Source organism: Mus musculus, chromosome 4, assembly GCF_000001635.26.
Source record: "Mus musculus strain C57BL/6J chromosome 4, GRCm38.p6 C57BL/6J".
Lineage (NCBI taxonomy): Eukaryota > Metazoa > Chordata > Mammalia > Rodentia > Muridae > Mus > Mus musculus.
The window spans coordinates 103,331,592-103,355,614 of record NC_000070.6 but is presented as its reverse complement, the minus strand read 5'-3'; the positions used below and the strand labels follow the sequence as shown (position 1 = coordinate 103,355,614).

At 41.8% G+C, this 24,023-nt stretch overlaps 1 protein-coding gene across 10 annotated transcripts in view; it reads right to left on the bottom strand.

Moving 5' to 3' along the window:
- The window catches only part of Oma1 (OMA1 zinc metallopeptidase), a 59,995-nt gene that overhangs the window by 16,255 nt on the left and 19,717 nt on the right, over positions 1-24,023 (bottom strand). For 7 of the 10 annotated variants that reach the window (XM_006503303.4, XM_006503301.3, NM_025909.3 and 4 more), the window contains one exon: positions 1,964-2,113. The exons of 2 other annotated variants lie outside the window; for them this stretch is intronic. In XM_006503303.4, coding sequence (XP_006503366.1) covers positions 1,964-2,113 — 150 coding nt within the window. Of the gene's footprint in view, positions 1-1,963; positions 2,114-8,604; positions 8,692-24,023 lie in introns of those variants that run through there. One more of the 10 variants, XR_867888.1, reaches the window with a different exon arrangement.

Below are 24,023 nucleotides of genomic sequence, written 5' to 3'. Positions count from 1 at the left end.
AAAAAAAAAAAAAAGCTGCCCTGTTTTCCTTCCTCACTGGATCCCAAATAACATTTGCTTCTCCAGCCATGCTCCCATGCTCTCCAATCAACTCGTGACGACTTCACAGACCTCCCTAAAGCACTTCGTTTTAACCTGTCTGAAGAGCCTCAGTGACTTGGTGAAAAGACAGCTACAGAATTTAGGGTAGGCTTCAAATCACAGCTGGCTAGTAGAATTTGTTATCTAGTTTAAACAAGCCACATCATTTAGAATTGCACAGAATTAAAATATAAAAAGAACTTCTGTGCATCATGACTTTAGGGACAAGCCACGGCATCTAACATCTGAGATCCTTGCCGGCCCTCAGTAGAATCTATTACTGGTGACGCATATGCACTGCCCTGTTTAGGTGAATAGTGACTACAGATAACATCAGGCATAGGTCGCTACTGTCTTTGCTAGCTGTACTTTTCCTTCATGTTAAGCATCTACGTAAGATATGAGTCAGATAAAAGGTAATCAAGTAAAGTCTGTGCCTTCACACTCCACGTTAAAATCCACACCAACTTGATATTCTTATAAAATGAGGCATTTGAGGGGTGATCAGGTCATGAAAGTCGACCCCCTCATCAATGAGATTAATGCCTTACTAAAAGATGCTCTTATCATAAGTCCTAGCATAGTGGTCCATGCATGTTGTCCAACACTGGGGAAACTGAGGTGGGAAGATCTCAAGTTCAAGACCACCTTCAGCTTCACGGTGAGACCCTGACTTAAAACACAACATTAAATAAAGGATGGATAGATGAATGCATGGATAGATGGATACATGGATACATGGACAAACTGACTCCAGACCTCACTTCCTAATTCACCATGTAAGGTTATACTGGAGACAGCCATCTATAAACTGGAAAGTGGGTCCTTACAAGATACCAAGCTTGATCTAAGATTTCCCTGTTTCTAAATTTAGAAACAAATTTTAACAGTTTCTAAGCCACTCAGAGATGGAAATGCAGATCGGTTGGTAGAGCTCCTGACCAACATACACGAAGCCTGAGCTGTATCCCCAGCACTGTACAAAACCAGGTATAATAGTACAGGGCTACACTCTCAACTCTCAAGAGTTTGAGGTCAGCCTCAGTTACACAAAAGTTTGCAGACAGCTCAGGCTCATAAAGACTGTCTCAGACAAATAAACAACAACAACAACAAACTAACAAGAGGTAGACATGGGGGAGCACATTTTTAATCCCAGAACTTGGGAGACAAAGGCAGAAGCAGAAATATCTCTGTGAATTCTTGGCCACGCTTGTCTACATCGTAAATTCCAAGCTAGCCAAGACTTTGTAGTATGACTTTGGCTAAAACAAACAAACAAACAAAAAACCAAAGAGTTAATACCCATTTATTCCAAAACCAAAAGTTAAGGGAAGATCAAATAAGACCAAATTATGATCAATATATTGAAAAAATGCCCAAAGTTGTCTTCTTTTCCTTTTTTGCTTATTTTTTTGCTTTGAGACAGGGTCTCATGTCTCATGAGGTCTCATGACCTCAAACTCACTGTGGAGCTAGGGATGTCCTTGAACTCTTGGTTTTCCTGTCCCCACCTCCCAAGCACTGGTATTACGGGTGTGCATCACCACACCCACTTTGCAAAGTACTAGAGGTACAATACAGGGTTTCCTGTATGCTAGGCAAGCCCTCATCAACTGAACCACGTCTCCAGGCCTTCTCAAGGTTTAAGACATTACCAAGTTAATTACAACTCAGTCAGACACGAGAGTAGACCTTACACTGAGGAAATTCAGCTGTACATAGCAATTTATTCCCCAGGACTTGTGGGTAAATAGGAATTCCCTTTTCAATACAACTCTGTGAAACCAATAGTTGATAATTATGGTAACCAAAATAATTGCATACTGAAATTCACTTTTTCTATACCAAAAAAGTAACAGAATTAGTGGGGTTAGCTCACCTGTGGTATGAGTCTATCCAAGTACTCAGCTCGGTTCCCATGAGAAGGATGTGTCGACAGCCACTCTGGCAACTTGGGATAGCCATGAAGACTCTCTGAGAACTCCATCTGCTGCCAAAACACTGAACTAGCTCTTACATCGGCACATGCCTAAACACAGAGTTAATAAAACACACACAATGAGTTTAATTACTTCAACTTAAAAAAAAAAAAAAAAAAAAAGAACTCAGCCAGGTATTCAAAGGGCTAAGGAGGGAGATCAAAGGAAGGAGGAGGTGGGGGAGGAAGGAGAGGAAGGGAGAGGGAGGAAGCAGGAGAGAAGAAGGAAGGAAAGTTTACTTTTGTGTCACTACACATTTCAAAATTATTCTAATTTTCTATCACCATTGTAACAAAAGAGAAGTATATGTTTACTACTTAAAAGAATAAAACCTCAAGCTGGGAATTAAAATCAGCAGTGGAGTAACATGCCTAGAGCACTAGGCTCTGGCTTTGATCCCAGGACTGCAAAACAGAACAACGAGAAAAGCGGAACACAAACAATATTTCACTGCAGCAACGCAAGCCCAGCGCCCTGACCGCCACCCTGTTTTCAATAAGCCAACTGACATTAAAAACATGTATTAAGGGGGAAATCTTCCATATAAATTAATGTTTCTATTAAAAATAATCTGTTATTAAACTTCACTATAGAAATTTTATACAGAATGATACAATTAGGAAACATTTAATAAAGGTGAAGAAAATACTTAATGTGTATCAAGCTGTCCAATTTTCTCAACTACATGAGAAAAAATACATTTAGCCCATTCAAAACACTATTTATTTTTAAACTCTATTTTTAACTCATGTACATATGTTCCACATACACTTAAGTACACAGAGCACTGTGGAAGGCTACCTCAGAACTGTTCACAGTAGTTGTCCTGGATGTGTAACTCAAGGGCCTGAGGTGGGAAGGAAGTAAAGGTTTAATTTTGAACTATATTAAAGTGTTTCTAAGAATTCTTTATAAATCTTCCATCAGAGGACTTAGAGGTTTCTTTAGAAGTCTGTTCAATTTTCTTCACATCTTAATTTACTCCTTCTATAAATACTAGGAAACAAGTGCTTATATTTTGTATTTTACTTTTAAATAAATTAAGGACAAAATTCTATCAGACTGGCCAAAGTGTGGCTACAAAAAGCCTTACATTGTGTGACTGTGATACCTAAAAAGCAAGAGAATGCCACATGTTGTGCTGCTAGTGTCCTGTCAATCTGACATGGCTAGAGCCTTCGGGGGAGGAGGAACCTCAAGTGAGAAAATGTCCCCTTAATGACTAATATGGGAGGGTCCAGCCCATAATGGGTAGGGCCACCCCATGGGCTGGTGGTCCTAGGTTCTCTAAGGAAGCAGGCTGAGTAAGCCATGGGAAGCAAGCCAGTAAGCAGCTCCATGGCCCCACATCAGCTCCAGGTCCCTGCCCTGTTTGAGTTCCCTGCCTGACTTCCCTCAGTGAAGGAAGTATAGGATGAAGTAAACCCTTTCTGTCCCGGGTTGCTTTTGGCAATGCTGTTTTAACACAGCAATAGAAACCTAACAAAGATTTATGGTCAACAGCCAGTCAACATCTATGCTGCCTCCCTGCTCATAAAACACTAAGAAGACATTTTTCAAGGTTAGGAAGCAAAGAGAAAAAAATGATCTGAAATTCAATTTCAATTCAATGTTCAAATCAGTGTAATTCTTTAAGCACTTTAAGTGCACCTCAGGCAGAGCTGGACGAGTGTCTTAGAGCATGAAGTGCTAGCCATGAAGGCCTCACTTCCCGGTAGGGCAGCAGCACCTTTAATCCCAGCACTGCCCCAGTGAGACTGCAGACAGGAAAACCACCTGGAAATGTGCTGGTCAGCAGCCCGGAGCAGGCAACACTGCAGCAGAAACAAGATAAAGACCCAACTCCTGAAAGTTGCCCTTAGATGGCCGCATTAACACGGTGACACGTGTGCCTGTGTGCGAGCGTGCCCTTACATGAATGCATATACACACAAAAATCAATTTTAAAATGTTTAAAGACCCAAAGTATTATCCTAATAAGTGGATATAAACATTCACTTTTATATCTGCTAAAAAACCAAAAACATACTTTTGGGGGGGGGGAGCTTGCAAATGTTAACAAAGAGACAAGTAAAATATTTACCCACTCAATCTAAGTAACAAAGTTGAAGGCAATATTTAAAACATTTGATATATAGAAATAGAGAAAAAATTATCCCAGTAGATAGCAAAAGTATTTCAAGCTAAAAACAGCTTCATCACCCCACTGTGTTTGTCACTAGCTGACCCTCAGAGTACATCAAAGAATACAGTAGAAGCCAGGAGGGTGCTTCTCGGAAGCACAGACCTCGACAGAGAGGTGCGAGTATAACCACAACTAAGAGAGGCACTGGGCTGGGATGTAGCTCAGCCAGAAGAGAGCTGCAGGCCTGCCTGGGGTCGGAAATAGCTCATAACCTAGACACAATGGCCATCCCTGCCATCCTATATCATGGGAAGCTGACACAGGACAGTCAGAAGCTCAAGGTCACCCTTAGGTACACACTGAGTTTGAGGGTAGCCTGAGCTACATGAGACCCTATGTTAAAAAAAGAAAAAAGAAAGAGAAATGAACAAACAAACAAAGAAACTTTGAAAAGAAACTTGATAGGCTACAATAATGGACCCCAAATAAATGAAGATCTACAAAATGATTCACAATTGAATTTAGGATACACTAATAAATAAGTTCAGTAAACTATAAAAAATAAAAAATAAAAGTGAGATCAAGCTAACAATTAAAAACAAAAAAACCAAGTCTACCAAACAAAGATAATTTAAAAAGAAAAGAAAATTGGAAATTAAAAATACAATGACTAAACTAGAAAACTCAATAAAAATCTTCAATGGTTACTCTACTGGGACAAAGAGAGTAAGCTGCAAGACAGAACATTCGAAACTCTCCACAGGATCAAAAAGGCTGAGAGAGGACCCCTGTGTGAGCCATGGGCCATCACCAAGAGGGCACACACACAAGCACATTATGGCAGTTGTAGGAAGACGAAGAAGGACTAGAAAGAGACTTGAAGGAAATGATGCTGGAAACTTCCAGATGTCATCACTCAAGAGCAGGAAGTACAGCTGTCACCAGTCAAATTCAACTCAAAAGAGAACATGCATTTCTCTTTAAAAGGCTGCTTCAACACTGCCTATCAGAAGATTTCTCAGCAGAAACCCAGCAGAGAGAGAGAGAGAGAGATGAAAATGCATTCAAGTGATAAAGGAAATAATTGCCAACCAAAAGGCTTTTTTCCTGCAGTGCTGTCTTTCATAGATGAGGAAGAAATGAAAACTTTCTGAGACAAACAAAAGCTATGGAACGACTGAGATATGGTGGCGTGCAACTAAAATCCAGCCTATGAGGTAGGAAGAGGGAGACCACACAGTTAAGACACTGTCTCAGAGGCAAAGGGAGTTCACAACTATCAGATTCACCTTACAGGAATTGTAAAGGAAATCATTTAGACTGAAATACAAATTCCAATATAGCTATTAAGTAATAATGTGAAACAAAGTCAAAAATGAGTGCTATCCATAAGACAAAGCCACAGCAACAGCAGGATAAACACTGAGGACACCTGGCTAAGAAAAACGAACTGGGCATGGGACAAGCAGCCCAATTCAACTAACATGGGGCATCTACAATAGGGAAACTCACACAGGGCAGGACTGTGAGAGGGATACAGCAGGAGGTGGTGGGCAGCCACTGTTCACTGGAAAGTAGGTTCTAGATATGTGCTCTATGACACTGTTCCCAAAAGTCACTCTTTACTATACATTTAAATGTATAAGTGAACACATCTTATGTTATTTTTACCACAAAAAAAGGGGGAAGGGAGCAACAAGAAGGCCCAGTGGCTGATGGCAGTTGCCACCAACCCTGATGAAGTAAATTTAATCCCCAGAGGTTGTGTGGTAGAAGCGAACTGATGCCTACAAGGCATCCACATGTGCACCGTGGAGCACGCATGCACAAACAGGTGCATAAGTAAAGGCACAAGCAGATACATAAGCAAACAAGCAAGCAAGCAAAACAATGCCTAATGGGCTAGAGATGGTTTGGTGGTTACGAGCACCTGTTGCTTTACAAGGAGGTCTCAGGCTCAACTCCCACCACCAAAAAGGTGATTCACAACTGCCTGCAATTCTAGTTCCAGGGAATCCAATGCCCTCCTCTGGACACTGCGGGCATTGCACAGACATGGTGCATAGAAAACATACAGGCAAAAGTTACATATATAAAATAAAAATAATAAAATCTTTTTAAAAAAAAAAGACAGGATCTCTCTATGTATCCCTGGCTGACATGGAACTTGCTCATATACCAGACTGGGGTTAGACTTACAGAGCTCTGCCTGTCTCTGGCTCCAAGTGCTGAGTTTAAAAGTGTGTGCCATCATACTTGGCATAAAATCTTTTTTTAAAATTACTATCTAATAGAAGAGAATCCATTTACCAAGTTTGTGGGAGTACATGAAGAAAAGATAAGGCTCTTTCTAGACTACCTTTCCTTATTCAAGTAGAGCCGGTGATGATCACAAGTCCCAGGTCAAATAAGGGCAGATGTTGGTGGGAAATGTGTTCTAGAATACTGCAGAGTCAGAGGAATGTCGAGACCACAGGGTCTACAACCAGTAAGACATGTGACTGAAATCCTGTCTACTTATTTAATTAAAAATGAACTATAAGTAGACTACAAGCATTGACTATGTATTCAGTCTTCATAACAACTTTAGGTGATGAGTGATGCTATTTTACATCAGTTTACAGAGCAGATGAGGAGAGTGAGGGACTGAGTCACAATCTGAACTCCAATAGCCAGGTGCCAGTTAGTGCCCTAGACCAACAATTCAGTCTCTGAGACCACCAAATACACCCTCTGAAACTTAATGTGCAGATCATCAGAATGAAAAGCAGCCAGTCTAGAACCCAGAACACATGTCTCTGTCCTTCTTTCCCAGAGTAGCCAGGTGCCTATGATAATTATAAGATGCTATGTCTAGTCATAAGAGATAGTGTTATAAATTCATAAATAACAAAGGATATAGTTAAATCCAGAGTATAATAACAATATGCATGAATATGCAGTAAAAGACATTAATTGATAATGAATCTCTTTTATTTGATTATAAACTCAACAGGGTATGATATCCATAAGGCATACAGTACTATAATAACCATCCTTAAAACCTGTACATTTCCCAACACCAACACACCAGAGAAAGACCAAGCTGAGACTACATCTATCTCACCTATGACCAAAATGGTCACTACCAAGTACAAACTGAAAGGGGCTCTGAACTCTTAGCCATCACCCCTTCAAAAGGAAAAGCCTGAGATTAGCATGGAGTCTTTTTTGAAGGCCAGTAGCATTGTGCATCTGAACCAGATGTTCTAGCATCCTCTCTGTATCCCACACAGACGTGTCAGAGGCAGGTCAATAACCTGACAGTACTACAAAGGACTGTTACAGAATGGCCAAGAGCTGGGAAAATACGCTAAGAATGGTATGATATTTAAAGGGAACAAAACATGTATAAGAACAGGCATCTTTTAGAGGTGATGCTTCCAGCAGCTTGGAAGAAAGAAGGTCCGCATCCCACAGGAATGCACCTCCTCTCGGAGCAGGGAGAAACCCACCATCAGTGAGAGATGCCCATGTCATTTAACTTCTCTTTTGTCGAGTTTCATTTGTAAAACCAAGAATGTAACAGTGCCTGTCCCTCAAGGCTGAAATGAAAAGTACAAGAATTACTACATGTAACCCACTTAGGACAGGACCCACACATAAACATTACTGAGACTAACTGTAAACAGCATGGCCAGCGTCACCTGAGCAGTCCTTCTCCGTGCATGGGCTCAGGTGTCCCCGTCCTGAAGGCATGCCTGCACTGTCCTCAGCATCTCCCGGAAGCAAGCTCCCTTCATCTGCACACACAGCCTCAGCCTGTCCCAGTGTATCTCCTGTCTACAGTCACTCTTCTTCTGTAAGTCACTTGTCCTTTACAAGTTTTTCCAGTCAATAATTTAAAACTGCTCTTCTCTGATCAAACGTGATATAAAAACTTACTTGTAGCTGAGTCATTCTCAGGATTTGTCAATAGAAATTGTTACTTATCAGTAACACCTAGTGTGTGCCAGCACAGAGGAGAAATGGGTTGTTATTTCATGGTTCGGTAACTGCAAGTCCTTGCCTACATCTTCTGTATCGTCTGCCTGCCACTGTGCCGGTTCACCGGTCAGTACCGATGGTAAAGTTCTGGATGAATTTTACACACACTTCTTTTCTGTCTCTTGTAGTCTTATTGAGTCATAAGACTCAGTGCTCAATGCAAATCCAACAACGAATAATCAAGTTAATCCTCATTTTCTGGGGAGAATAGATTCAAAACAAAACTTGGGCACAGCGTGTGTGTTGTGGAAGTTACTATATAACATGTCTCTGGAACAAGACTTTTCTTTGTTTGCTGTTGATTCATTCTTAAATGAGTAATCTAAGAACCTAGGCACTCATCCAAGTACAACAAAAAGGCGTTCGCTGTGATGAAGACTCAGCACTAACCTGGAAGACAAGGGTCAGGAGTCTTGCTACTAACGAAGTATGCTATTAGGTAAATCACATCACCACTTTGGACTCTAGTTTCCCTGCCTGTAAAAGGAGAAGTTGAGTTAAGTTAGCTCCAGTTTTCCTCCCTGGGCCCAACACTTATGGTTCTATAACCTACTGTTTTTGTTTGTTTGTTTGTTTGTTTGTTTTGTTTTTGGTTTTTTGTCACCTTCCTCATCTGTGAATGTGAGTAGAGGAACTCAATTGGATTTTTTTTCCTTTTTTAAAAATATTTTATTAGGTATTTTCCTCATTTTCATTTCCAATGTTATACCAAAAGTCCCCCATGCCCTCCCCCCCACTCCCCTACCCACCCACTCCCACTTTTTGGCCCTGGCGTTCCCCTGTACTTAGGCATATAAAGTTTGTAAGACCAAGGGGCCTCTCTTCCCAATGATAGCCGACTAGGCCATCTTCTGCTACATATGCAGCTAGAAACACGAGCTCTGGGGTACTGGTTAGTTCATATTGTTGTTCTACCTATAGGGTTGCAGATCCCTTTAGCTCCTTGGGTATTTTCTCTAGCTCTTCCATTGGGGGCCCTGTGATCCATCCAATAGCTGACTGTGAGCATACAGGAGTCTTAAACTTTTGGGTTCTTATTTCTGTGATAAAGGGGATTCTGCTATTACCCACTTTACTCACTAGATGGTGCTATGAGCACAGTTATCTCAGGTCACTAGCAGAAAACAGTAATGCTTCCAGAAGGATCCTTAGCAATTCTGGGGCTGGACAATCTCTCCCAGGGAGGGCTCTCAAACCACTCTTGTGTATTTATCATCCTTACCTCCCACCCACTAAACAAATAACACATCCACGCCTCCCCAGTCTCCGTAATAATCAAAAGCAATCACACATAATGCCCTCCAAGGAGCCTGCCCCCAATTTAGAAGCATTAAAAGAAAATTAGCTTTCTCTTTTTAGATTTCAGTACGGATACTCAGAAATGAATATAGATGGTTTGGTTGCTTGTGAAATTAAAAAATACAGTCATTTCTACAAATGACTGCCAAGTGTCAAAATTTCCTCACAATGACAAATGAATATACATATCAAAAAAATCAAACAGTCAAATATCCTTTGCCCAGCTGATTTGAACTGTTTATTCTATGCTCAGTCCACAGTAGACTTACAAGTTAATCACTAATTCTAAATTAAGCATTCTGATCATTTTCATAATGATAACTCACAGCTCTCCCAAATAAAAACGTAAGCATATAAAACTGACATCTTCACAGCAACAGCAGAGCCGAGGCACAAAGTATCTTAAGGAGACAGAGCCTGTTTGAAGAAATGCTTACATGTTACTTATGGAATTTTCTATATTCTGTTTGCTCCTTGGCCTCAGATCTGTGAGCAACAGATCTACCTCACAGAAAGGTCCCCTTAACCACACTCACAAGTTCCATGCAGAATTGTAATGACAACTTAGAGCAGTCAGGCCGACTATGTAAGGTGTGGGTGTCTGTCCCTGGGTCAGCACATTTGCTCTCTCACAGGTGGGTAACAAAGGAAGCTAAGCTACAAATCATAACTATAGACAAATCTTAGCATAATTTGGCACTCTGATGGGAACTGCAGGCCAGGGTTGGGGAGTTAGCTCAACGCTAGAGAGTTTCTTGTCTCACAGCATGAGACACCTGAATCCACACATACACACAAGCATCTGATCAGTAAACATCCAAAAGATGCAGGGTACGGGGTACCCATCGCAAACAGGAATCAAGCCCACGACACCAAAGGGAACACTGCAAGCAGGAGCATCATCATCCTCTTTTCAGACAGGACACAGAGAGGGTAAGTAACCTGCCTGCCTGTGGTCTGTGGTCGCATGTAAGAAATCAGAGTTCCAAGATCTCTGTGACACCCTGCGTCTCCATCTGTGAGCTCAGTCAAGGCTTAGTCTTTAAGACCACTAACAAAGTCTCTGCCTACCTTTTCCGTCCCATCTTTCCATGGACACTCCTGAACTGTCTATATTTCAGCCACAGAGAGATATTAATTCCAGGACAGGCCCTGTTTTCCTCACCTTTAAGCAAACTATTTTCTGTACCAAATCTTCCCTGAGACCACCCCCAGCACCACACTAGGATAATCCTTAGTTATCTCAAAGAGCTGTGTTTTAAATGAGTCTTTCTCGGTCCCTTTCCTGGGCTGTCATTCAAACGTGGATACAAGTACTATCATTCTGCTGCATTCTTTCATGGGATGAACCTGCCTGTGTGTCTTTACCACAGTGCTCCAAACTTTGTTAAAATTATTAACCAGTTATATCTGTGTCCTACTGACATTGTGACTTCCAGTTACTTGGTAGACAGCAAGGTGTACAACAAATACATATTCAGTTAATAAATGAAAACCATATGATAAAGGAGGGCAACCATGCGGAACTGGGTAAGACGGCAAAAGAAAACAAAAGCCATCAGAATTAGAAGCCTGTCAGCCCAGATGCCCTGGAGAAGTCCAGAGGCCAATGCTGGCTCACCAGACCTGCTTCATCATGTGTAGCTGGGTGGGGCGTGAAGTGAGAGGCAGTCAGAATGCAGTCAATGAAAGCTATAATAGAGTTGTAGCAGAAGTTCATTCTGGTAAAAGATGCTAACAGTGGACGTGGAAACACAATGAGACATATTTTATACATGGAATTGCCAGGACTTGGTGAAAGATCAGATGCAAATCTTAAATGAGCAAGAATGACAACCGATTGTAGGCATTTAAAACAGCAACTGAATACAAGATGGAACATTTGTCAGAAAAAAAAAAAAGTATCAGAAATAGGTAGGTAAAACTCCAAGATTCAGTATTGAATACCTCCACCTGAGAGCCTTGTTGACTAGGGAAAGCAGAAGCCTAGTGCTCTAGGAACTCAAATTGCATTGACTGAACGAGAAATGTCCAAAGCACCATCACCCAGGTAGGGAAAACTGCTGATGCAGAAAAGCAAAAATAACTACTGTGCTCACGATCAAACAGCTAACCAGCAGAGCAGAGTCCATATGTGGGTGGTCTAGCTCAGCTGCCACGCTGATATCAGGGCTCTCCACACCACCGGTGCCTAACAATAAACGCAGGGGTAACCGCATAAAGTTCAGGGGCTGGAGAGATGGCTCAGCAGCTAAGAGCACCGACTGCTCTTCCAGAGGTCCTGAGTTCAATTCCCAGCAACCACATGGTGGCTCATAACCATCTGTAATGGGATCTGATGCCCTCTTCTGGTACGCCTAAAGACAGAGACAGTATACTCAAGTACATATGATAAATAAATCTTTAAAAGAAAAAGTATAACGTTCAGACTGTAGTCTAAGTGTATGTTTAAACCCTGGTCTCCAGCTAGTGGTGCTGACTGAATGGGAAGGTTAGGAAGTCTTTAGGAAGCAGAGCATCACTAAAAGGAGGAGGGCATTAGGTGTGCATGTTGAGCTTTTATAGCCTGGCCTCACTTCCTGTCCACTGTCTGCTTCCTGCCTGGGGACACAGTATGATCAGCTGCCTCAGGTTCCTACCTCTGTGCTGGATTGTATCCACCATGACTGTATGCCCTTGAACCAGAAGCCAAAAGCCCCGCAACTCCTTCTCTCTTAGGCGGCTTCCTGCCAGGTACCTAACCACAGCAACAAAGAAAGAGACCACTGTAGGTCATAACAGAATATATGTTTCCATAATGAGCCGGTCAAAATAAACAAATCTCTGTCCCATTGCTGTTTGAATCACAACTTCTACCATTGTATTTTTAACAAAGAAGCTAACACAACCTGTGTGGGCCTCACTTGTAAAGAGGAGCCAATGATGACAGCAGTAGCCACTTCACAGAGTCAGAGCAGGCAGCACACCCGAAGCACCACGCGAAGTCCTGGCAGACAAGCAGTAACTGGAACTAGAGGTGACATTATCTCAAAGGATGCTTTCACAGAGTAAAAGCAGCATAAATACTATATTTGGAGCTTTCATACTGCTTCTCTTTTTGACAGGAAATAAATACTTGTACTTTAGAGATGGCATTTTTCATCCTGAGTGTTTCATAACAAAGACAGATTTAACATCTGTAGCAACATTTCTTTGTGCTTGACATAAACAGACCATATTATCACAACTGGAAGTCTCACACGGCACAACACATTTAGTATGCTTTGGAAACTGCAACCATGAAAGAGAAAGGAAGGAAAGAAATGAGGGAGGGAGGGAAATACTCATGGAGTTTAAGGATCTATGAATACAATGTCTTCTCCAAAATTATTTACAATGTTAGTAATTCCTAGAAATGATCTAAATGTTTGTTAATGATTAAACATGGGGACAAGAGGGACAGTAAAAACAGAGCAAAGGTGTTTGTTGGGGAGGAAGAATGACTAGCACTGAGTCTAGAGACCTGGAACCTGGCTCAGTGGGGGTCGCTTTGCCCTTTGTTATAGCTGATTAGGAACCTGGCAATGGTGAACATTCCCAGCTGTGCATCCTCCATCAACGCTCCCCAAACCACGTACTGTAGAATCTTATGGGGGGAGCATTAGTGAGGTAACTAAGAAAAGGAGTTAGCTGCTGTCTACTCACCATAGTGTTTGTGTGTAACTCATAAAGGTAAAGACTGAGGGGGAGAATCCAGACCGGGGAGACAGAACCAAGGACAGCACAGGCTCACCACACCATCTGCACATTCTTTTTTTTTAATTCAAATTATTTTTTTTCTTTTTTTTATTACATATTTTCTTCAATTACATTTCCAATGCTATCCCAAAAATGCAAGCTTAGCAATCGTGACTAAAGGACGGCAGGGTGGCATCTCAAAGAGGACAGTTAAATTACGAAGTGCCCAAAGGCCATCATCGACCTGCGGAGAGAAACACCTGTGTCCCACAGAAATACTCTGCAAAAGCAGGTCAGCTTTCAGTAGTGGAAAAGGAAGTGTGGTTACAGGGATCTTACAACAGAACAACGCTAAAATCTTGATTAGGAGTAGCTATTACTTAACAATTATAGGAAACTATAAATTACCCAGAAGCCAGAAGAGAATTTAACACTGAAAACTGTAGAAGAACTAAGATTAACCATTCCTAAGGTATCTCTCCCTGCTTCTGGAGCAATGGCCATGCTGGGTTCACAGATGGAAGACAGAAAGCTAATGGAGAAATGCTTACAGTCAAGAGAGCAGGACTGACAGGCTGCCTCACAGCCCACGCTGGCATCTAGCAGGAAGAGAAGAAACAGGAAGCTGGTAAGGCCGTGGGGCTGAAGAAGATCAGCAAATGAGAAATTTACTTTTTAAACAGACTCCTTTATGGGGATGATATTTCTGAAAAACTGTTTAGAGTCCACTGATCTTTAAGCTCCTGCTACGCTTCGGATTAGAGCTAATTTGAAAACTTGGCTTTGGTTTTTTTCCACATTCCCTAATTCCCCTTTATGACCCTTTGTGCCCCTGGTACAGAACAATGTATGGATGCATAAGATCAGTGGCTAGACCTAAGACCATTTCCAGGAGACAGTGAGGTGTTAGAAGCAATACCCTACTAAAGAAAACTGTTGAGACAGCATGTGCACATAGATTGCAAAAATCTGACTGTGTCTTGAGTTAACAGAACCAGAAAAACAATCTATCCCCTGCAACAGTCATGTAAAATACCAAGGCAAAGGTTCCTCCTTCCAGTTGGTCCAGCTCAGCCATCTGGCCAAGGGATTGCACCTAAGAAGGTAGCTCACTTTGTTAAAGCAGAATAATTGGTCCTTTAAGGATAAACTGAACTTCTCCTTCCCAGGACTCTTGTCCTCATCCAGTGGCTTCACAAATCTGCCTGCTTTTCCAATTTATTCAGAAGAACATAATTTCTTTCTTCTTTCTATCTCTTTTCTAGGTATGCTTTCTAACACTTTGGGCTTCTCCCATATTTGAGCTTCCTTACTCTTTCTCAGAAGAGATAGGTTATTTCTCTGCTGCAGGTGAAATGAGCCAATTTAAGTCAGATTAGATTATATTAAGGCAGTTTGTTTATTGGGAAGCTGTTCTTGGGTGAGCTAGTTCACTGGACCAAGGCCAGAGAAGTCACCATGGGAAAAGGGGGTGGAGAGGGGAAGGGAGGGAGAGAGAAAAAGAGAACGAAAGAAAGGGGTGTGCATGCAGAGAGCAAAGAGGAGACAAGACAGAGAGGGAGAGACTAAAATGCCTAGCTTATATAGGGAAGAGCTCCTGAGGGAAGACAGCCCTGCCCCTGGGCTGCAAAGTTCAGGTTTGGGGCAGGGCATGCCAGGCAGGGACTGAGGGATGCTGGGAGAATCTGGAGGCCAGGTCTGCTTTGGTGTAAAATATGCACCTCAGTCCCTTGTCTCAGGTCTGAAACCTAAAAGGAAGCACCCATCCTTACCTCTGGCTGCTTGTCCACCATGTGTCTGACCTCTGTGGCTGCTTGTCCACCATGTGTCTGACCTCTGTGCCCAAGAGGCAGTACAGCTTTTTTTTCTTTCTCCACCCATTCCCCCACCCCCACCCGGATCTACAGTTGGCCTGCCCTGGGTTTTTGTTTTTGTTTTGTTTTGTTTTAAACTCTAATAAACTGTCCTTGAGCTTCCGATGTCAGTTTCCTCTTTATCTTCTGGTGGCCATTGAGGGACCCCAAAATTTTATTAACACAAACAGAAAAGTGGCAAAAGTTCCTGTGACCATGGTCAGTAATATTTAAGTAAATCTAAGAGACCTTTCTAGTTCCCAGCAAAGGTAAAAGTCAGGCCACAAACAAGACAACCGATGGGTGAGTGGTAACATGTCTAGAGCGCTGAGGGGCTTCATATCAAAAACACAAAACAAAACAAAACAAAACAAAACAAAACAAAACAAAACAAAACAAAACCCACATTACTAGAGACCAAAGCAAAACAAAACAAGAAAGAGGGAGGGAGGGAGGGAGGGAGGGAGGGAGGGAGGGAAGGGAGGGAGGGAGGGAGGGAGGGAAGGAAGGAAGGAAGGAAGGAAGGAAGGAAGGAAGGAAGGAAGGAAGGAAGGAAGGACAAAAAAAAAAAAAAAGAAGCCAGGTGTGGTGGCACACGCTTATAATCCCAGTAGTGCTTGGGAAGCGAGTGCATTCCATGCAAATTCTAGGCCAGCCAGAGCTAGAGTCATAGTGCCCTGAATCAGGTAGATAGACAGACAGACAGACAGACAGACAGACAGACAGATAGATAGATAAATGTACTTCAAAATGATTAAATTATTCAAAAGGAGGAAAAAATCCCAAATATGTGTCTAAAACAGTCTTCAAATTACATGAGGCAAAAGCTAACACACAAGTCTACATTTATAGTTAAAATATTTTAAACTCTTCTTCCTAAAGATCAGCATATTAACCTGAATGATACAGTAAACCAAGTTAGCCTAGTATTTATTCATAAAAACCCACTGAGTTACTGTAAAACACGCAGTCACCAAGAGAGGCCAAGGGCTTCTTCCTCCAAAGCAAGTTTCTATGGTTAGATTTCTACTAGGATAGCACCAAGACAAAGCAACTTAGGAAGCAAAGGTGTCCAGCTTACACTCTCAGGCCACAGTTCATCATCAAAGAACTTAGGCAGGAACTCAAGGCAGTAGCGGGTGCAGAAACCATGGAGAAGCTCTTCTTACTAGCTTGCTCTTCGTGGCTTACTCAATCAGGACCACCACCCACAGGCCCTCCCACATCACTAAGAGAATGTACTACATACATACAGACTTTCTTAGAGGCCAATTTCATGCAGGCATTTTCTCAACTGAGTTCTTCTTCCCAGATAACTCCAGCGTGTGTCAAGTTGACATAAAAGCAGCCAGCACAAAGATTAAGATTTAACACGCATGCTCTTTGACTTGCAAGAAAGTAAATTAGAAATAAAAAATGATAAAAAAAATTTATACAAACTCCAAATATCTAGACATCAATTGAATTAAAACAAGCTGTACATAAGAGAAGAAAACTACAAAGGACACTGGGAAACATTTTTACTAAAATGATGATGAAAATATGTATCAAAATGTTTCAAGTTCAGGTAAAATAATAAGAAGTGAAAATTTTAGCTTTAACTGCTTGTGTTAAGAACAAGAAAGTCTAAAATTAATACCTGAGCTCCATCTTAGAAAATTATAACAATAGTTAAATCCAAAGTAAAAAAATTAAACTTCAGAAAAACATAAAACTCTTGTTCTTCAAAATGAACCCAATAAAAAGCTAAAAGTTCCCATAGAATGAGAGGAAATGCTTGCAACATACACACATACACACACGTTTTATACATACATATTTTCAGAAATAAAAGGTTAGCGTAACTTAAAAAATGTAGTTTTCCACATTCATAGATTAAAAGAATAACATAACCATCTCAATAAATTCAACAAATGCATGTTACAACATACAATACTCTTTTATAATTAGAAATATCTTGGCGTGACTCTAACTAAGGAAGTGAAAGATCTGTATGATAAAAACTTCAAATCTCTGAAGAAAGAAATTAAAGAAGATCTCAGAAGATGGAAAGATCTCCCATGCTCATGGATTGGCTGGATCAACATTGTAAAAATGGCTATCTTGCCTAAAGCAATCTACAGATTCAATGCAATCCCCATCAAAATTCCAACTCAATTCTTCAACGAATTAGAAGGAGCAATTTGCAAATTCATCTGGAATAACAAAAAACCTAGGATAGCAAAAACTCTTCTCAAGGATAAAAGAACCTCTGGTGGAATCACCATGCCTGACCTAAAGCTTTACTACAGAGCAATTGTGATAAAAACTGCATGGTACTGGTATAGAGACAGACAAGTAGACCAATGGAATAGAAATGAAGACCCAGAAATGAACCCACACACCTATGGTCACTTGATCTTCGACAAGGGAGCTAAAACCATCCAGTGGAAGAAAGACAGCATTTTCAACAATTGGTGCTGGCACAACTGGTTGTTATCGTGCAGAAGAATGCGAATCGATCCATACTTATCTCCTTGTACTAAGGTCAAATCTAAGTGGATCAAGGAACTTCACATAAAACCAGAGACACTGAAACTTATAGAGGAGAAAGTGGGGAAAAGCCTTGAAGATATGGGCACAGGGGAAAAATTCCTCAACAGAACAGCAATGGCTTGTGCTGTAAGATCGAGAATTGACAAATGGGACCTAATGAAACTCCAAAGTTTCTGCAAGGCAAAAGACACCGTCAATAAGACAAAAAGACCACCAACAGATTGGGAAAGGATCTTTACCTATCCTAAATCAGATAGGGGACTAATATCCAACATATATAAAGAACTCAAGAAGGTAGACTTCAGAAAATCAAATAACCCCATTAAAAAATGGGGCTCAGAACTGAACAAAGAATTCTCACCTGAGGAATACCGAATGGCAGAGAAGCACCTGAAAAAATGTTCAGCATTCTTAATCATCAGGGAAATGCAAATCAAAACAACCCTGAGATTCCACCTCACACCAGTCAGAATGGCTAAGATCAAAAACTCAGGTGACAGCAGATGCTGGTGTGGATGTGGAGAAAGAGGAACACTCCTCCATTGTTGGTGGGATTGCAGGCTTGTACAACCACTCTGGAAATCAGTCTGGCGGTTCCTCAGAAAATTGGACATAGTACTACCGGAGGATCCAGCAATACCTCTCCTGGGCATATATCCAGAAGATGCCCCAACTGGTAAGAAGGACACATGCTCCACTATGTTCATAGCAGCCTTATTTATAATAGCCAGAAGCTGGAAAGAACCCAGATGCCCCTCAACAGAGGAATGGATACAGAAAATGTGGTACATCTACACAATGGAGTACTACTCAGCTATTAAAAAGAATGAATTTATGAAATTCATAGCCAAATGGATGGACCTGGAGGGCATCATCCTGAGTGAGGTAACACATTCACAAAGGAACTCACACAATATGTACTCACTGATAAGTGGATATTAGCCCCAAACCTAGGATACCCAAGATATAAGATACAATTTGCTAAACACATGAAACTCAAGAAGAATGAAGACTGAAGTGTGGACACTATGCCCCTCCTTAGAAGTGGGAACAAAACAACCATGGAAGGAGTTACAGAGACAAAGTTTGGAGCTGAGATGAAAGGATGGACCATGTAGAGACTGCCATATCCAGGGATCCACCCCATAATCAGCATCCAAACGCTGACACCATTGCATACACTAGCAAGATTTTATCGAAAGGACCCAGATGTAGCTGTCTCTTGTGAGACTATGCCGGGGCCTAGCAAACACAGAAGTGGATGCTCACAGTCAGCTAATGGATAGATCACAGGACTCCCAATGGAGGAGCTAGAGAATGTACCCAAGGAGCTAAAGGGATCTGCAACCCTATAGGTGGAACAACATTATAAACTAACCAGTACCCCGGAGCTCTTGACTCTAGCTGCATATGTATCAAAAGATGGCCTAGTTGGCCATCACCCGAAAGAGAGGCCCATTGGACACGCAAACTTTATATGCCCCAGTACAGGGGAACGCCAGGGCCAAAAAGGGGGAGTGGGTGGGTGGGTATGGGGGACTCTTGGTATAGCATTGGAAATGTAAATGAGCTAAATACCTAATAAAAAATGAAAAAAAAAAGAAAGAAATATAGAAAAAAAAAAAAAAAAAGAAAACATTTCCCAAACCATGAGGAACTAAAGGCAGGCAGGCAGTCTGATGGACAGCCCTGTGGTGGTCTGAGTAAGGAATAGTTCACAGGCTCAGGCTTTTGTACACTGTGTAAGGAGGTTTGGGTGCTACAGCCTTGCTGGAGAAACTGTGTCACTGGGGGCTCGGAGATGAAAAGCCTGGAGCCATTCCAGGTGGCTCTCTCCACTTCACGTTCTAGCTGAGCTCTCGGGCCCTGGCCCTGGCCCTGGCCCTGCCCTGGTCCCTGGCCCTGTCCCTGTCGCCCCTGCCCCCTGCCCCCTGCCCCCTGCCCCCTGCCCCCTGCCCCCTGCCCCCTGCCCCCTGCCCCTGCCCCACCTGCTGCTTACTAGCATGCTCTGGGCTCTTTACTCTCTGGAACCATAAGCCCAAATATGCCCTTCCTTCTGCCTTGGTCATCATGTTTTATCACAGCAACACAAGAGTAGCTAATACGGTCTCTAAGAGAGCTTACAAGAACCATGAGAGCTGAGGAAAAAAGCAGATATTTTCCTCTTATAAGATAGGGAAGACAAGCTGGGCGTGGTGGCGAACGCCTTTAATCCCAGCACTTGGGAGGCAGAGGCAGGCGGTTTCTGAGTTCGAGGCCAGCCTGGTCTACAAAGTGAGTTCCAGGACAGCCAGGGCTACACAGAGAAACCCTGTCTTGAAAAACCAGAAAAAAAAAAAGATAGGGAAGACAAAGTTGCCTGTTATCAGCTTGTGCTAACTTATCTGAATATTACACTAGTAATAAGATAGAGAAACACTGATTGGGAAGGAAGGGAGGACGGCAGGAGGGAGGGAAGCAGACAGGTAGTCAGTTACATGAGTCAATTATATTTCTATAAAGAACAACTAAATAAATGACAAACACATCATGTTCCTAGATGGGGAAAGTCAGTGTGTTAGGCACTGGCCACCTATCCCATCCAATGCTCGGGCCAGTGTCATGTGGACATATAATTTAGTGAGACCGTTAGGAAATGTAAACAAGTATGTGAAGATCCAAGAACATCAAGTCCATTACGTAACTGCATTACAGAACAGAGCTATTTGCTGTACCGACTATGACAAAGCTACAGAGGTCATGTGCTATGGATGAATGACTAGTCACAAGGGAACAAATCTCCAAAGTGGCAATTAACTGCTAAGACAAAAATAACTCTTTTGAGACAGGGTCTAATGTAGCTCAGGCTAGCGTGAACTTTTGCTCCTCCTGCCTTCACCTCCAAGGTACTGAAATTACAGGTATTACAACTCTATGCCCCCAGATCTACTCTTTCTATAATTGGGGCTGAGTATTTTATCTGTCCACAGAGAAAACAGAATTACCTCAATCACTTCTGCATGTGACATAAAAGAACTAATATTACTGAAGTTTCGTAGAAATAAAACACAAGCAATTTACTAAGGTAAATCAAAGTTTCTTAACCACAGCACAAAACATGCTTAAAGGGAAACTTGACAGACAGTGAAGTCAAACTAGTAGCCCACACAGACCAGCTCTCTGTCCCTTACTTGGTAACTCCTTACTGCATGCAGCCTGATACTGCACTTGATCCTACTCGACACACCAAGGAACACTTTTACTTTTGTAAACATGTAATATCATTTACAGAGCCAAATTCATTAATATTCACAATGAGAAGTTTAAATAATAGTGAGTTTTAATAATTAATAGCTACCGGAAACTCAGCAAAGAGCCAAATGATAATTTAATTTAATATATAAACTGTATGTTTATACTCATTTAAAAAATGTTCTACTAATAATGATAACTGAGCTATCACAGGTGGTTAAAATAATAATTAGGTAGGATTGGTCCTTCCCAACAGAGAAACAGCACGAATCCGGTGAAGCCTGAGGGCCACTTCTGCAGCTCACAGAGAGCTGCCCCAGCAGCCCTCACTTGTTCTCCACAGCACATCTCAGCGCAGACACTCAGATGCTCAGCCTGAATCCCGACAGCAATAGGTCTAACCTTCTCCAAGTGAGGGAAAACAGCTATACATGGTCCCGTCCTCTCAAAGCCCCTTAGGACCAAGAAACAAGGAGTATAGGACAGAGGCAACACTGCCCTCCCAGAAGGTACACAGAGTAATAAGGGCCGAAGACATTATATATCCATTATGTTTTTAAAGTTTTAATTTGCATACTTCATTTCTATAACCAAAAATTTCATACATGCAAAAAATTATATCTAATAACAATTAGACTTTAACTAAAAAAATACTTTCCTTTTTCTATTGTATGGTTTCATCTTCTTTGTCAAATATCAAGTGTCCATAGGTATGTGAGCTTACTTCTGGGTCTTCGATTCTATTCCATGGATCAACCTGTCTGTTTTTATGGCAATGCCATGTGGTTTTTATAGTACTGCTCTGTGGTATATATAGCTTGAAATCATGGATGGCGATACCTCCAGAAGTTCTTTTATTGTACAGGATTGTTTTAGCTATCCTTGTTTTTTTGTTTTTCCACATGAACTTGAGAATTGCTCTTTCGAGGTCTGTAAAGAATCATGTTGTAATATTGATGGGAATTCCATTTTGTTTTTGGTAAGATGTCCATTTTCACTATATTAATCCTACCGATCCATGAGCATGGGAGATCTTTCCATCTTCTGAGATCTTCTTTAATTTCTTTCTTCAGAGACTTGAAGTTCTTGTCATGCAGGTCTCTCACTTGTTTGGTTAGAGATACAACAAGGTGTTTTATATGATTCGACCTGCTGGGAAAGGTATTGTCTCTCCAGCTTCTTTCTCCGTCTATCTATCACTTGTACAAAGAAGAGCTATTGGTTTTTTAGTTAATTTTATATCCAGACACTTTGCTGAAGTTCTTTATCAGGTTTAGAAGTTCTCTGACAGATTTTTTGTGAGGTCACTTATATATACTATCATATCATCTGTGAATAGTGATACTTTGACTTCTTCCTTTCCAATTTGTATCCCCTTGATCTCCTTTAGTTGTCTTATTGCTCTAGCTAGAACTTCAAGTACTATATTGATGAGATAGATAGAGAATGGGCAGCCTTGTCTTAGCTCTGATTTTAGTGGAGTCGCTTGAAGTTTCTCTCCATTTAATTTGATGTCGGCTATTGCTTTTATTATGTTTATGAATGTCCCCTGTATTCCTGATCTCTCCAGGACTTTTAACATGAAGGGGTGCTGGATTATGTCAAAGGCGTTTTCAGCATCTAATGAAATGAGCATGTGATTCTTTTCCTTCCAGTTGTTTCCATGGTGTATTACACTGATGGATTTTCATATACTGAACAATTGCTGCGTCCTTAGGATGAAGCCCTTGATCATGGTGGATGATCTTTTTGATGTGTTCTTGGAATCAGTTTGCAAGTATTTTACTGAGTATTTTTACATCAATGTTCATAAGAGAAACTGATCTGAAATTCTCTTTCTTTGTTGAGTCTTTGTGTGGTTCAGGTATCAGGGTGCCTGTGGCCTCACAGACTGAGTTTGGCAATGTTGAGGGGCGGGACAGGGCTTGGAGAATGGATATCAGTGGGAGCATCTCTGGGACTAGCTGGAGGCCTGGGACCAGAAGGCTTTGGGAAGTGAGATTCCTACCAGCATGGAATATAGAGTCTGAAGTGGCCACCTCCTGTAGCCAAAGAGTACTTCCCGTGGAGGGAAGGGGATAACAACCCACCCACAAAACCTTCAACCCAAAATTTGCCCTGCCTACAAGACATGCAGGGATAAAGATGGAACAGAGACTGAGGGAATGGCCAACCAATGACTGCTAAACTAGAGACCCATCCCATGTGAGAGACCAACTCCTGACACTATTAGTAATACTCTGCTATGCTTGCAGACAGGAGCTTAGTGTAACTGTCTCCTGAGAGGCTTCATCCAGCGTTAGATGGGAACAGGTGTAAAGACCTATAGCCAATCATCAAGCGGGGCTCAGGGAGTCTTGTAGAAGAGTGGGGACAGAACTGAACAAGCTGGAGGGGTCAAGGACACTACAAGAGCACCTACAGAGTCGACTAACCTGGGCCCATGGGGGATCACAGAGGCTGAACCACCAACCAAAGTGCATGTGTGGACGAGACCTAGGCCCTGTACATTTGTAGCAGATGTGCAGCTTGTTGTTCATGCGGGTCCCCTAACAACTGGAGCAGGAGCTGTCTCTCACTCTGTTGCCTGCCATTGGATCCCCTGCCTGGCTGAACCTCAGAGGGTGAGAATGGGCTTAGTCCTCCTGGGACTTGATATCCCAGAGTGGTGTGGTACCTAAGGGGGCACTTTTCCTTCTCTGGGGAGAAGGGAAGAAGGTAATGGGGAGAGGAATTTCTAAGGGAGAGACTGGGGAGGAGGAATGGGGCTGCAATGGGATGTAAGTGAATAAAAAAATAAATTATTGAAAAAAAGGACTTTTAATATATAATACCAATTACAGCCTCATATGGAGAAGAGAGTTGAATATTTTCATCCATTCCTTTAAGAGATACAATCTTCAAATATTACAGATTTATGAAAATTACATTAAAAGTACTATGGCTTGGTGAGATCTAAGTAGCCCCAAAGGGTCCATTATGACTAAAGGCCTAGCCCCAACCTCCTATGGGAGATGGCAAGGACAGGCCCTTGAAAGGGAACTGTGCCTCCCTGACTGTACTCTCTTTTTCTCTTCCTTTGTCTGGATGTAACTGATTTGCTTCTACACACGATCTTGACATGTGCCACCCTCTTCTATTCTTACAACTGAACCAATGGAGGCAATCACCGTG